Here is a 14,099-nt window from a genome sequence, read left to right as displayed (position 1 = left end):
TCTCTTACCCTGAGATGCCTTTCCATTTGAGCAGTATCTCTCAATTGCTTCTTTAACATTATGGCTACTCTTGAGAAGTTCATATAGTGCCTATAAAATAGAAGTTGTCTTTAGAAAGAGTTAAAGTTTCCAAATATCCTATCTAAATTTCTGAAACAACCCTTTCAGTGAACATATCTAATGTAAAAAGAGGATATATCTTTATACAGGATGAAAATGTTAAAATAATCAAAAGCAAAACCATCCAAATGTTAAGGCAAGGTTTAATTAAGCAAATGTAAAACATTATATGTAATAATTACGAAAGCTGGATTTGTCAACAGCACGTCAACCAGAAACATCATAGATCACACTGCCAACATTCAAATACTCAATTTTAAGCATGTGTTTAAAATTAAAAATAAGATCCTGACCCCAGTACCATCCAATTAAAAAAAATATTGCTGCCTTTATAATACAAGGCAGAGAAAGAGAACACATTAATTACAAAGCAATGTGTCACAAATGGAACAGGATATAAAATATACTTGTTCATTGTCACGTGTATGTAGTCCTTCAGGAATTCTGCCAATCATATTTTCATTTCCTGCTCTTAAGGAGGTTTCAAAAAGGTATTCTTTAACTTTACTTTCTGAGATCACATCAGGTTTCCAAAGTAAATGGTCTTCATTTTCATAGGCTGTTAAAACAGAATTCATTTATGGCAAGTGTGACATTTTTAAGGCTAGAACATAAAAAGCTATTTCACAAAGAACAGGAATACAGAAGTAATCAAATCAAGCACTGTCATGCCACTTTCAAATTGCAGCTCATTTTTTCCCCCAAAAGCTTTAGTTTAGAGAGAGACTGCAGTGTGGTATGGTGAAGAGATTCAGGTTCCATGAGGATGAGATAAGGGACTGGCTCTTGAGACAATCTCTACAGAGGAGCAGCTTGTTGACAGCTAGATGATTCAAGTCAAATTATGCATATGTATTAATCTTCGTATAAAAAAACTAGCAAAGCCACTCAGTTTTATTCAGCTGTTTACAACAAATAAGCTATAGTTTACAATAAAATGTGTACTTTAATATTTCAAATATTGCATATAAAATAAAAAAAAGAGGTGGCAGCTAACTGGTCATTTTCTACTAAAATTTGCTAAAACTTACTGTCTTGGGGTGACTTTGTGATGTGTATCCCATATCGCTGCCCCATGCCCAGAAATTAATTTTATGCCTTTCTATGCCTTTAAACTCAGCCTGAGAGGGGGGAGAAAAAAACTGAGCAAAACTTTTTCAAAGCAGTTTGCAGCTTGTTCAAGGTCACACAGAGATAAGGATTTTTTTTTCCAGCTGCGGCAGGAGAACGAGAGATAAGGGAAGCACCCGGGTTGCTTTTCTTTCCAGCCAGCTTTCGGCAGTTTTTTTTCCTCAGCTCCTTTTCCTCTGGAGAGTTGAACTTTTGTTTTCCTGGGACTTCGTTTTTTTTTCCTTTTCTCTCTGCTGGACTGTTTCAACATCAGAATACATTGGGAGGACTTTCTACCAAGGCCTTGGCCCTGGAGGTGGGCCCACCACCCCGTCCCAGCTCCAAGGAGGGGGAGAGAGAGATCTACGGAAGGACTCTGAAATTTTCCCAGGTTTCTCTCAGCAGATCGAGAAGTTTTATGATTTAGCATCATTATCCCTTTTCCTGTGTGTTTGTTCAATAAATAGTTGTTATCTCTTTCACTTTCCTTTGAGGAAATTTTTTTTTTTCCCAAACCTGGTGGGGGAGGGGTGTTTATAGCCTGCCTTCTCTCAGAGGATATATTTCTAAATTTGGCCAAACCGGCACACTTACTTAACAGAATGGAAATCTAGGTCTCAATGTGGTAATTTCTTTTTCCATTCACTAACAACTGAATGCTGTTAACAACTTGTATGTTCCATATTTTACAAGCAATCAGGATGTATAGTCCTCCTTCATAGTATACTGAAATCATGTATGCACCCCTCAAGTAGCTTATTTGAAATATATTGGAAATATTTAAGAGTTGGCCTGAACCCTTGTCTATGCATACATTTAGATTCTAGATTAAACTAAATCCTTTATTCTGATCAATAGATGTGTTTACACATAATGCTTTATGTACTCTCTTGGCAATACAAATTAGAGTTATTAAATTCAAACACACCCAAGTATAACGGCAGTTACACTAGAGGAGATGAAGAAGATTCTCAAATCTCTCATATAACTGCAGGAAAGAATATTAAGCTAAGGTGAAGAATAAAATTACATCTCCTAAAGTTCTGTTATGACTTAAGAACATTGAAAGCTTTTAAACAGACGTGTTACAAGTGTAAGGTTTATAGAAGAGCAAACTGCTTTCTAGCACAATTCCAATAGCTGGGACTTCACAGCAGAAATATAAGCTCCTGTTTGCCATCACAAACTCTTCAGGGAGTACAAAAAAGGCTTTTACAGAATCCTCCACTCTCTCCAACATTGCTGAGTTCAGCTTCAATCTCCATTATCAAGACAACCCAGCACTTTTTTGCTGGAATCCATGCCTGATATTCTCAAGAGGAACTCCTCAGGCTCTCCCATCTGGTAGCTACCTCTTTGCTCCTGGCTATGCCAGTGAACAATACTCTCTCTGGTTCTCTCTAGCACCAGCTTGTTCCAGAGAAAGTTGTCAGATTAATGCCTTCCTGATCATCCTCTGGTTATTGGCCCTTCTCTAGTTCTTGACCAAGGAGAAGTCAAGATGTGTAAATAGTAAAAGGACTATTCAGATAAAAGTGGTTTTCACTCTTCTATTTCTTACAACCAGTAAGCATCATGCTCAAATCATAGAAAATAGAAAACTTCCATAGATCTCTTAAGCAACACAAGAGATGTTCACTTGCTAATGCTTCCAGCCAGTGAAGGTTTCTAAAGGTACCAAATGAAACTCTATTAAATAAAGTTATTTCTTCTACTCTGGCACAATTTCAGTTTTTAACCTAAATTTACACAGCAATAACATCATACTTAAAACATCTTTTTTTTTAAAGACAAGGTATATCGAGACCTACATCATCTGCTCATGCTATGGAAAATTCAAATAGTTCATTGCTTTGTTTTTCATAACCATTTTGTAACCCACACTGTCGTGCTTGCTAAAAAAGAAGCAAAGAAAAATACTGAAGATCTTCAATGTAAACTTACATGTTCATAGCCCAGTTATGATACCCTGATGAAAATATTTACTTCTTGACCCACAGTTTGTCGCCTCCTAATATTACTAGATACTTCAGAATTAACAGTGTAATCCACTCTCCTATGTCTTCTCGAAAATATCCTCTCAAAGTTGTAGAATCACACTTTTAAGATATAATTATGTGGTTGCAATACTTCAGTTGACTAGGGGTTTTTTGGTTGGTTGGTTTGGTTTTTTTAACTAAGTCATTGAATTTATCTTATAAATTTAAATAACATTTTTCCATTAGCTGCTATGTATAAATATAAGATAAAAACTAAAACAGAATAACTTACCCTTTTCATTATCACTGTATCTGCCAAGGTAAGGTGGAATTTCAGCCTGATACTGTGAACCAAGCATTATTTCCTGAAGATGTAACAAAAATCATAAGAAAAGGGTATTACCTTAATATTCTGTGCATGGAAGCATTACAAATTCCATTAACATGGGATTTTGCAGATAATTTCAGAATTAAGGTACTATTTTAGATATGTACTATAAATTTTAATGCATTTTTTTAATAGTAAAAGTTTTCTTAACTTTTTCTTAAAATATAATTATTACCTTTCTCAAATCTTCAGATGAATTACCATTGTCTGCCTCTATGTCTTCACCATCTGATTCCTTATCTCCATCACACGTAGTGTTTGCTTCAGACATAAATAAGTTGGTTTTAGCTAGGAAGAATTTTCAGTTCAAACACAGAACTACAAGATATTCTTTACTTTTGAGAGGAGCCCTGCTTTTATTCTGGAAGACACTCATCACCAGTCTGTTGATCTACATTTCTATCAAACTAGAATTAAGTTAGAAAGCATTGGTGATTTCATATTGCAGAACTGAAACATTTACCATTGTTGCAACTAAGACAATATTTCTAATAGTCAAAAGGAAATTAGATCATTTTTCTTCATTAATTTTCTTCAATAAATGCTTACACCTTATAGAAAAGGTATGAGAAAAACAGAAAACTTCCAGGGCTATGACTTAGCCATGGGTTAATCACAAAGAAAGTAAAGTTGAAGGCAAGTCTTTATTACCTACTGAAGCCTTTCACCTGAAGTTTTAATTGACATTCAAAACATTCCTTTAAACAAGGCTACCTCAGCAAGGACTAAAGATATAGTAGATACACAGAAAACAGAATAAGCAAAAGACAACAAAAGACTGCTTACTCCTCTTTAATATTTTTTTTCCTTAGGAAGAAATACAGCAGAGCACTCCAAGTAATTCAAATACAGTACTCCACAGAATAACTCATATTTTAGAATTTGGAACTCTGTGGTTCTGGGTTCTGAAGTAAATCTATTTTTTTATTTTATCCCCAGCAGAATGGAATCTATAGTTCTGATAAGATAAAAGCTATTTCATATTCTCAATTTTCAGTAATAACATGCTCACAAATAGGGTTTCAATTTTAGCTTCATCACAACTAAATAGAATCATCAACATCAAAGACAATATCCAAGACTATAGACTGAGGCTCCTCTCCTGTAGTCATTACTAGAATAACCAGTCTCTCTTTTTGCTGTTAGAAATAGCAGGCAAGAAGCTAACATGAATGCGTGAAACAGCAATATACCTGGATAATAATATGCAATTATTTTTTCCAATTAATCCAAATTCAACAAAATGGCCTATGTGTTAGACTTATCTTAAAATTGAATGTTATCTTAAGAGAAATGGACAGGGAGGGGAAAAAAAAAAAAAATGAAACTGTCAAAGCACAGAAAACTGACATTTCCCTCCCTGACATGGTGGATATTTGATTTTAAAATGCCCAATCAAAATTTCTAATAGAGAAAGAGCAACATTCTGATAGAAAAACCACGATAGCTGAAAGCAAAGATGACTGTTTCTTAATCCTAAGATGAAGGAGCTAATAATTCTTTCCATAAAGTTGCCACACTTTCAGTGTCATATTCATTAACAGTTCACAAACAATGTTTAAGTGCCAGAGAGATTGGGGTTTGCTTAACTAAAAAAGGGCACTATAATTTTTAAAGGTTTTTGTATCTCTCTCAAAAATGCCTTACATTACACAATCAGCAGCATGCAAAGGGCTACAATTGCTGATGATTGAGACAGCACATGCCCTTTATCATCCCCTTTCTCTAGAGGGATGAAATCCCCCAGAAAATGCTCAAGATACTTGCCACATTAAAATTGTGATTAAAATCCTCCACATTGTCTATTGCAGTTCATTTGTTCACTGGTGTACTAGAGTTGGAGCAATGAGGAATATCTTGCCAAGGTTGGATAATTGAACCAATGGGTCTTGGATCTTTCCCATAATAGTTCCACAGGTAGTAAAATTTTGGTGATCATGGGTTAATAGGCCCCATCCCATATAAAAACACTTTGGCTCATGAAGTCCTATGGAAAACCATTGAATGTGTGAAGGGAAATAATCACAAAGAAACCAAATTCCAGTTCACATCCATAGGCTGAATAGAGGAGTCACTGGCTTAAAAGTAGCAGCAAAAATTTTAGTAGAGAAACACTAATTTAAAAGAACATGTTACATATTCATGCCATTCACCAATGTACAGAAAATTACAAAGAGTGTTCCTTGACATACATTAACTATTAATTATGAAAAACGACTGTATTTTTAGAAAAATTAATTGTGCTTCTGCTTTGAGCTCCATATTAAATATAGGTCTTTTAGGTAATCAATAATACCAACCAAAGACAATATTCATGTACAACATCCTGCAAAGCACTGTTTCTCAATCCCACTCTGCAATTTTGATATTTTAAACTAGAAAGCTATATAGTTCATAGTATATGGTAAGACTTTATGAGTACTATTATAAAATTAGGTTTCCTACATCTTAATGGCCGAGGAAAGAAGTCAGTAGCCTCATGTGAAGTAACTGATGGTGTCAAGTCATCAGCAGAGGACTGCGTTTCTTCATCATCACCTGACAAGAGGTCTTTAGCTATTTCCTCCTGTATCATTAAAATAAAAAAATAAAACTTCAGACTATTAAATATAGACTGGTGAGCATTTAGATTCAACAAATTGCAAGTCTCATTAATTAAAATGAATTATTTTACCATAAGCAATTTTAGCAGACTGCTCACTATTAAAAAGCTAATCCACTTCTAATTCTCAGAACAAATATAACCATTCATTTCAGAGTTGAACACAGAGGTTTATTTCCCCCTTGTCTATTAAAATAAATGCACAAGTAGTAACCTCTGCAAGCATCAAATCTCAGATGTTCATCCAACTGCTTTTAAATAAAAAAAGTGAGTGGAAACATTTAAAATTCTGTCATTCTTTATATCACAGATACCCCTTAAATTCAGGGGGGAGGTGGGTAATGGGTGAACAAACAAAAACCCAAACCAAAGCCAGGCATTTTCATAGATTTTTCCTGAGAAGAATTACAGATAATAAACAAAAGATAATAAAGTGGAAAGTGGGGGGGGTGGGCGAGCAAGAGCAAGCAAAGGGGAGGGCAAAAGAAAGGGAGGGAGCGAGAATGTGCTTCCTCCACTACCAGACATGCTTGAACCCCTCTGTATAGTGATTAGGGAGGCAAAGAACTGTATTAGACAAGAATCCAGCTACATTTCTGTAGCCTCAACACAATGGTGACTCCTAATGAGAATCAGATGTGCAGAGCCATCATTATACTCTACTTTCTGTGGAGTTTATAATTTCATCATACTTATGGAAAGCAAAAAAAAAGACACGTACTTACTACCTACAGATTTTATAATACAAACTACTAGCTGCATGCCTTATAGCCAATTATCAGATTCATCTCAGAATTCAAAGTTAGCCTGTGAATCATAAAAACTGTAGTTTTGAGTTTCTATATTCAACAATGCGATACATATAGTAATTGCACAGAAAACAATCTCTCTCTCACCCTCCAAAGATGATATTTTTACAAATTATATGCATTTGAAAGAAACATTCCAAAGCATCCAGTAGTGCACTTTTCAAGTTATCCACAAAGGTTTGATACATGACATGTATATTCGAAGCCAGAATTATTATTTCTGGACATTGCATACATTAAAATAAAATACAGAACTTTTCAGAAAAAAATCCCACTTGTATAAAATAAAAAAAAGGAAATCTATTTAAAGTTCTCTGAATGTTTTAGAAGAACCATTACCTTATTCATTTCTCAATTGTAATAATATAATGCCACTAAAGTTGCTATGCATTTGTGTGATAATTATAATTAAATTCAGATCCTAAATATCTTTGAAAAATAATTAAAAGTACAATCACAGAATCATTTAGGTTGGAAAAGACCTTTAAGGTCATTGAGTCCAACCATAAACCTAACACTGCCAAGTCCACCACTAGTACAGTAACTTAATTGTACGTTGAAATTGACAAAGATATGTATATTGTAACATCAAGAGATAGTGAAATATAAGTTAAGGTCACACGGATTTCTACTTTTAAACCGTAATACAGGGAAAAACAGTTCTGACTTACTTTATCTAGAGTCATATCTGGAAGCTCATCTGCAAGTTCACTTGGAGAGCTACCCACACTGGAACCAGCCATAATGGGAATTGTGGGTTCATAGCCATAGAATGCCAGCAAATCTTCCAATGGCATGTTTCCTTCCTATTACAAGAAGATTTACAAATATTTCAACATATTGCCAAATACTTGTAAACAATTCAGGCCTAAAAGGATAAGACATATTTTGAAAAACAAAAGTAAAAAAACAAACAAGAAAAACTTAATTGAAAGCAGGAATCTTGATTAAAGATCTAAAATATTTTCAGGCATGAGACTGAAATAATTCATAACTGTGTCTCTTGGCATATAATGAAGTCCCATTAAACTATTGAAGAAAACCATTTAGTGGATGAAACTAAAGAGTAATTATTAAAAATTTGCTCCTTATCTGATTCATACTGTAGAACATGATTTGCCTATATTTCTTCAAGACAGAAGATAGACTAGGAACATTAACAATCCCCTTACAAGAAAGAAATGCAGAAAAACTTGAAAACTTTAGTCCTATATAGTTACAGCTGCAAGTGTGCAAAACACCACAGAAGTAAACCAATGTAGCGATCTTTTATCCCTCCTTTCCATCTTCTGCATATTTTATAATAACTGTAGAGAAGGTGGTGTAGTTTAACCCCAAGCAGCAACTAAGTACCACACAGCTGCTCGCTCACTCCTCCCCAGTGGGATGGAGATGAGAACTGAAACGGTAAAAGTGAGAAAGAAACTCATGGGTTGAGATAGACAGTATAATCATTAAAAATAAACTTTTTTTTTTCTTAATGCAAGGAAAATAGGAGAAAAAAGAACCACAACAAAACAAAGAAAGAGGTATATAAAACCCAAGAAAGACAAATAATCCAAATGAAAACAATTGTTCACCACCAACTAACTGATGCCCAGCCAGTCCCCAAGCAGTGGCTCCCCACCACCATTCAGCCACTTGGCTTGTTTGATCATGGCATACTGACACTGAACTGTGCCATAAATCAATTAACATTTAACATTCATGGAAAACCTGTGCAGTGGCATCAAGTCAAGTCCACCTCTCAATCATGAGTCCATTTGTATGCTGCATCCCTTCCTACATATCCTGATGTGCCATGGGCCCATCAAGCTATAAATAGGTCACCCTTCTGTTCCCAGTCCAGATCCACCTGAGCCACTTCAATCCCAGCAGCCTGATCCACCTGCTTATTGTTTCAATGTTCTTCAGTGGCCTGACTCTTGGGTACATGAGCATCTACATGACGTACCTTCACAACCGGGTTCTCTGGCCAAGCAGCAATATCTTGCCACAATGCAGCAGCCCAGATGGGTTTATCTCTGCACTGCCAGTTATTCTGCTTCCATCGTTGCAACCACCCCCACAGGGCATTTGCCACCATCCCTAAGTCATTGTAGAGATAAAGCATTGGCCATTTTTCTCATTCAGCAATATTTGTAGCCAGCTGGATGGCTTTCACCTCTGCAAACTGACTTGATTCACCTTCTCCTTCAGCAGTTTCCACAACTCGTGGTGTAGGACTCCACATGGCAGCTTTCCAACTTTGATGTTTTCCTACAATATGACAGGATCCATCTGTAAACAGGGCATATGGCTTTTCATTTTCTGGTAGTTTATTATATAGTGGGGACTCTTGAGCTCGAGTCACCTCCTTTGGCAACACTGAAGTTTCGACCAGTTCACAATCACTTTCAGAATTCCTGGGCGGTTGGAGTTTCCCATTCAAACCCATTGTGTGATCAGTGCAACCCACTTACTCCACGTAGCATCAGTTGCATGATGTGTAGAGGGGACCCTGCCTTTGAACATCCAGCCCAACACAGGAAATCGAGGTGCCAAAAGGAGCTGTGCTTCAGTATCAACTACTTCTGAAGCATCTTGAACTCCTTCATATACTGCTAATATTTCTTTTTGAGGCTGCCTCTTCTGATTTGCTCTCCTGCTTCTTGTTAGGAGAAGCTTCTTCATCTCTTACTAAACAAGTTGACTTCTGCTTCCATTGTTTCTGCCTCTTTGGAATAGCCAGGGAATCTGTTTTTTTCCCCCAAATAGTCTATCACTTCATCAGGATTCCGCACTTGTTCAGGACTGAAGTTCCAGACCATCGGAGGTGTAAACCTTTCTAGACACCTGTCCATATTCTCCCATGTGCCTTGCCACCCATAACCACACTGCCACAGGGCCTGGGTCATATTCTTAAATAGCTTGTTAACCTCATTAAAAACTGAAGCAATATTCCTAAGAAATACAAATAGAAGTATTTAGACTACCCAAGGATGTTCAAGATACTGAAGTTATTGTAACAAGGGAGAAAACATGACAAAAGGTGGTGGTGAAGGTGCCATTCTGTATTACCTCCACAAAAAAAATCTCTCAGAGGAAGAAGTATAATTGTTAATTGTCTCCATGAGATGGTACCTGAAGTACATTAATGGCTTCAGTACAGAACCCAAATACCAGATTAAGCTCAAGGCCAGTGTTTTAATAATAAATCTTGCAGGCAAAACATCACTAAGCACTACAGAGCATAGCAAACTGCAAAATCCAACACCAATCTTTAACACGTACAGCAAAAAAAGAGAGCATGGCATAGATCAGACAAGCTAATATCAAGAACAGATAAATCAATATCATGACCAGCAAATGTTAACAGATGTAAATTCTTCCTAATATGTTATGGTCAAATATGTTATCTCAAATCATTTGTGCCCTGTTGTGGCTTAACCCTGGATGGCAACTGAACACCACACAGCTGCTCCCTCCCTCCCCAATGGGATGAGGGGGAAAGAGAATTGGATGAGTGAAAAAGAAACTTGTGGGTTAATATAAAGACAGCTTAATATTTAAAAAGACATAATAATTTTTAAAAATTGTAAGGAAAAGAAAAAATAAAAAGAGGGGGGAAGTAAAGCCCAAGAAACACAAGTTATCCAAATGAAAACAATTGCTCACCACAAACCGACCAATGCCCAGCCAGCCCCCGAGCAGCAGGGCAGTGTGAGAAGCAGAAAAGGCCTTGGCTCTGTGTAAGCTTTGTTTAGCAATAACTACAACATCAATGTGTTATCAACACTGTTTAAGCACAAATCCAAAGCATAGCCCCATACTAGGTACTATGAAGAAAATTAACTCTCCCAGACAAGACCAGTACAGAAAGTAATAGGAGAAAAACAGCTAATGATACAGAAGCAAAAATCAAGAGAAAGGCTTGGTTTATAACTTCTTTTTTCCAACAGCTTTTGATCCAATTATTTTACTAAATATCATCATACTTGCATCCTAACACAATTAATAAAACAAACCATGGAAATTTTTTTAGTTACCTGATTCAAGTTATCAAATAATTAGAAATATTTTCCAATAATTTATACCTTTAAAAATTATGTTACCTTAAAAAATTTCTTGTTGAACTTGTACACTGATTAAATTACTTGTTTTCTTTAATCAACTAAGGTCTTAATTCTGCAAAGACTTTACACAATGGGTAAATGCAAATTCATGTCCAAGTCTTTCCAGGATTGGGACATAAAGTACTAAAGTGTTTAAGATGAGTGGCTCTCAGTTCTTTTTCCTTCTTTTATAGAAGCAATAAGATCATATTGTGGAGTACCAACTCCATTTTAACCACCAGACTTGGCAAGCTGCTTCGCTATTATAACTGCAAGTTCATAATTAGCAAAAATATAATTGTAAAAGGTAGCAAGGCAAAACCAAAACAAACAAAAACCCCAGAAGTTAAGAAAATTTGTTTTTAAATGGACTACAAAAGCACAGCCTCCTATTTAATGCTAAAAATTACACTTTCCTGGAAGTCTGTTGATCAAAATCTGCAGTTATGCTGAGTGGTGTAAGTGGGTCACTGAATGGTAATGCAAGCAGCATCAGTTTGTGGCTATTTAGCATTCAGCAGGCATTTAAAACGGGTGATGCACTGACACAGATGAACAAGAGGTAGAAACAGAAAAAACATGTAATTAAAGAATGTAAAAAAGAATAGGAAAAGCCAAGGAGCATGCTGGTCATTTTGTACACCCAGCAAATGCCAAACTGATGAAACTGAGACATGGAACTACAATTTATGTAGCAAATGAATGTGAAAAATGTGTAAAACAGGACTGTGCTTCCAGATTGGAAAACCAAAATCTGACCAACAGAATGAAACACAGCTAGCTGTCACTTAATGTACAATTTAAACTTATTTCCAACTTATAAAACTTAAAAGTGACAAGTGATATTAGATAAGACTTTAAAATCTGCTTCAGTAATTTCTTTTCCAAAGTGAAAAAGTTATTAAATGAAAAAGATGAATCTGAACTTAACACTAATAACTTTGAGAAGCTAAGGTCAGCCTTTTTGTGAGGAAGCACTGCTATATCCTAACCAAACCCGATTTTTTTCTTTAAAAAAAACCTCCAAAGGCATTTTGCAGAAAATTGCATTATACAATACAAACTAAAGAACAGGTTGAATGTTCTTTTCACTAACAAGCTACTACATACATGGACATTTAGGAGAGAGCAAGTCACTCTTACCTTTTCTAAATCTTCAATTTCAGAGCTGAAATTTTTGTTTTCTTCCATAATTTCCTCCTCTTCGTCAAGAGTTCGTTCATCATCATAATCATGTACCAGCATTTCAGCAGAAGGGTCAAAGTCATGATCCTCAGAGGATAAAGAGCCAACTATCAAAAAACCCTAATTTGAGTAATTTTTTTTGTATACCAACACATGAAATTACATCACAGGAAAAAAATAAGGTTGCATGAGTCTTTACATACATAGTTAGAACTCTCAGTGGAATAAATGGAACAAATTCTTAACTACCTGAAAAATTCAACTATTTTAGCTGGCCTTCCCTTTTTGTATTGTAATAGGTGGTTTTCTCTCTTGCAGTATAGAGTACTTGGGAAAAGTATCTAAACTACTGAAACAAAGTTTCAGAAAGTACAATACCAAATTAATATTTTACTGAATAAAAGATTGTTTTAAAGATCCTGGAAATCATCATTAAAGTATAACATCCACATGTCACAAGATTTCAGATGCTGCAAGACACTGATTTATAGACTCATTCTATTTATATCATTTATATGGTAACTAGCATAGCTTTTCACTAATTAACAGCTAACTTAGGTTGCAAACTAGTTTCCTAACAACAGCAAAATAAGCAGCAAGACTCACTTCAGATTAGTCTCACAGATGAGATCTTTTAATAAAACTAATTTAATTCTTAGCAATTGATCTAAAAAGGAAGAACAAACATAGCAGTTTCAAGAAATATAGAGGGAAATATACCAGAAATAACAAAACATTTCTAATGGATCACAGTAATTAACAAGTCATTATGACAGCTCCATGGTCCAACAGACACTTTTTCATTACCCAAGAAGATACTCATAAGTCATAAAAAAGTACTGTTGTTATTTTAAGTGCATTTGTTAGAAAGCACTATATTAAACAAGTTTTTAAGATGCAAATATGCTGCACAGCAATGTCAGTGTTCTACAATGAAAATTACTGAAATGCAGGGTTGTTTTGTTCTTCAATGTTCACTTTCTTAAGACTTTCATGATGGAGAAAAGAAACAGACTAGGATATTTCTCTTTCACCTCTGGTTTCCCCTTCTAGTTCTTACAAACTAGTGCTCAGCCAGTGCCAAGAGCAGGTACACAGAAGCAAATGCATTCCCCAAATATTTCTCATGAGTAGCCCTGCTAATGTTAAATAGGCTTCCATGTGTAAATATTCCAAAGAACCTTAACAGCAGTTAAAACCTTAACAATTACATAACATCATGATTTTAAATGTTTTCTGATATTATCTAGAAATCAAAAATTTACACAACCCTGCAGTTATCAGGAACAGAAGTGATATCTCTCCAGGCTACATGGTTTTACTGAGATGCTGACTTAAAAATGCTACAAAACTTTACTTTCATTTTGGGTTCTGAGCAGCCAATTACTAACTGTGACCAGAGGTAAGGGAAGAACTCCACAGAGCACATCTCTTAAAAATCAGGCAGGCAGTTAGTTACTGAAAATGAAGCGTTAGGAGAGCTACGAGGCAACAGAAGGTAAGTTTGGAAAGGAGGAGGAAGAAGAGAGCAGCATGCAGGCAGCAGGCTAGGTACTGGGGCAGAAGGTGGGCAAAGACGAACCTGGGCTCGAACTCCCAAAAGAAGCCTGTGGGGAGAGAAAAGAGTGAGGTGAGACACGGGCTCCATCCAACCCAGCAGCAGGTAGGGAGTTTCCATTTCATGCCCCCTCCCATCCCCTCCCCATCAAGAGCTGCTCCCCTCCCCCGCCAGCCCCCGCCCTACTCGCCCCTCCATCGTGTTCACCCTCTCCTATCCCTCCTTCTCTCGTTCGTTCCCTGCCTGTCGCTCTC

At 36.1% G+C, this 14,099-nt stretch overlaps 1 protein-coding gene across 1 annotated transcript; it reads right to left on the bottom strand.

The window, feature by feature from the left end:
• Window positions 1–8: 8 nt before the first annotated feature.
• LOC103617632 (mesoderm induction early response protein 3) lies at window positions 9–12,389 on the bottom strand (the record flags this gene model as incomplete). Its single annotated transcript, XM_017737188.1, has 7 exons — window positions 12,246–12,389; window positions 7,680–7,814; window positions 6,043–6,163; window positions 3,773–3,858; window positions 3,502–3,574; window positions 528–679; window positions 9–90 (listed from the first exon to the last, which is right to left on the bottom strand). Coding segments are annotated over exons 1-7 (751 nt in total), but the record flags the coding sequence as incomplete, so codon positions are not given.
• Window positions 12,390–14,099: the final 1,710 nt, after the last annotated feature.

Source organism: Corvus brachyrhynchos, unplaced genomic scaffold (genome assembly GCF_000691975.1).
Source record: "Corvus brachyrhynchos isolate BGI_N302 unplaced genomic scaffold, ASM69197v1 scaffold2146, whole genome shotgun sequence".
In the NCBI taxonomy this organism is placed as follows: Eukaryota; Metazoa; Chordata; class Aves; order Passeriformes; family Corvidae; genus Corvus; species Corvus brachyrhynchos.
Note: the sequence above shows the minus strand (reverse complement) of the source record. Positions and strands in the feature narration are given on the sequence as shown.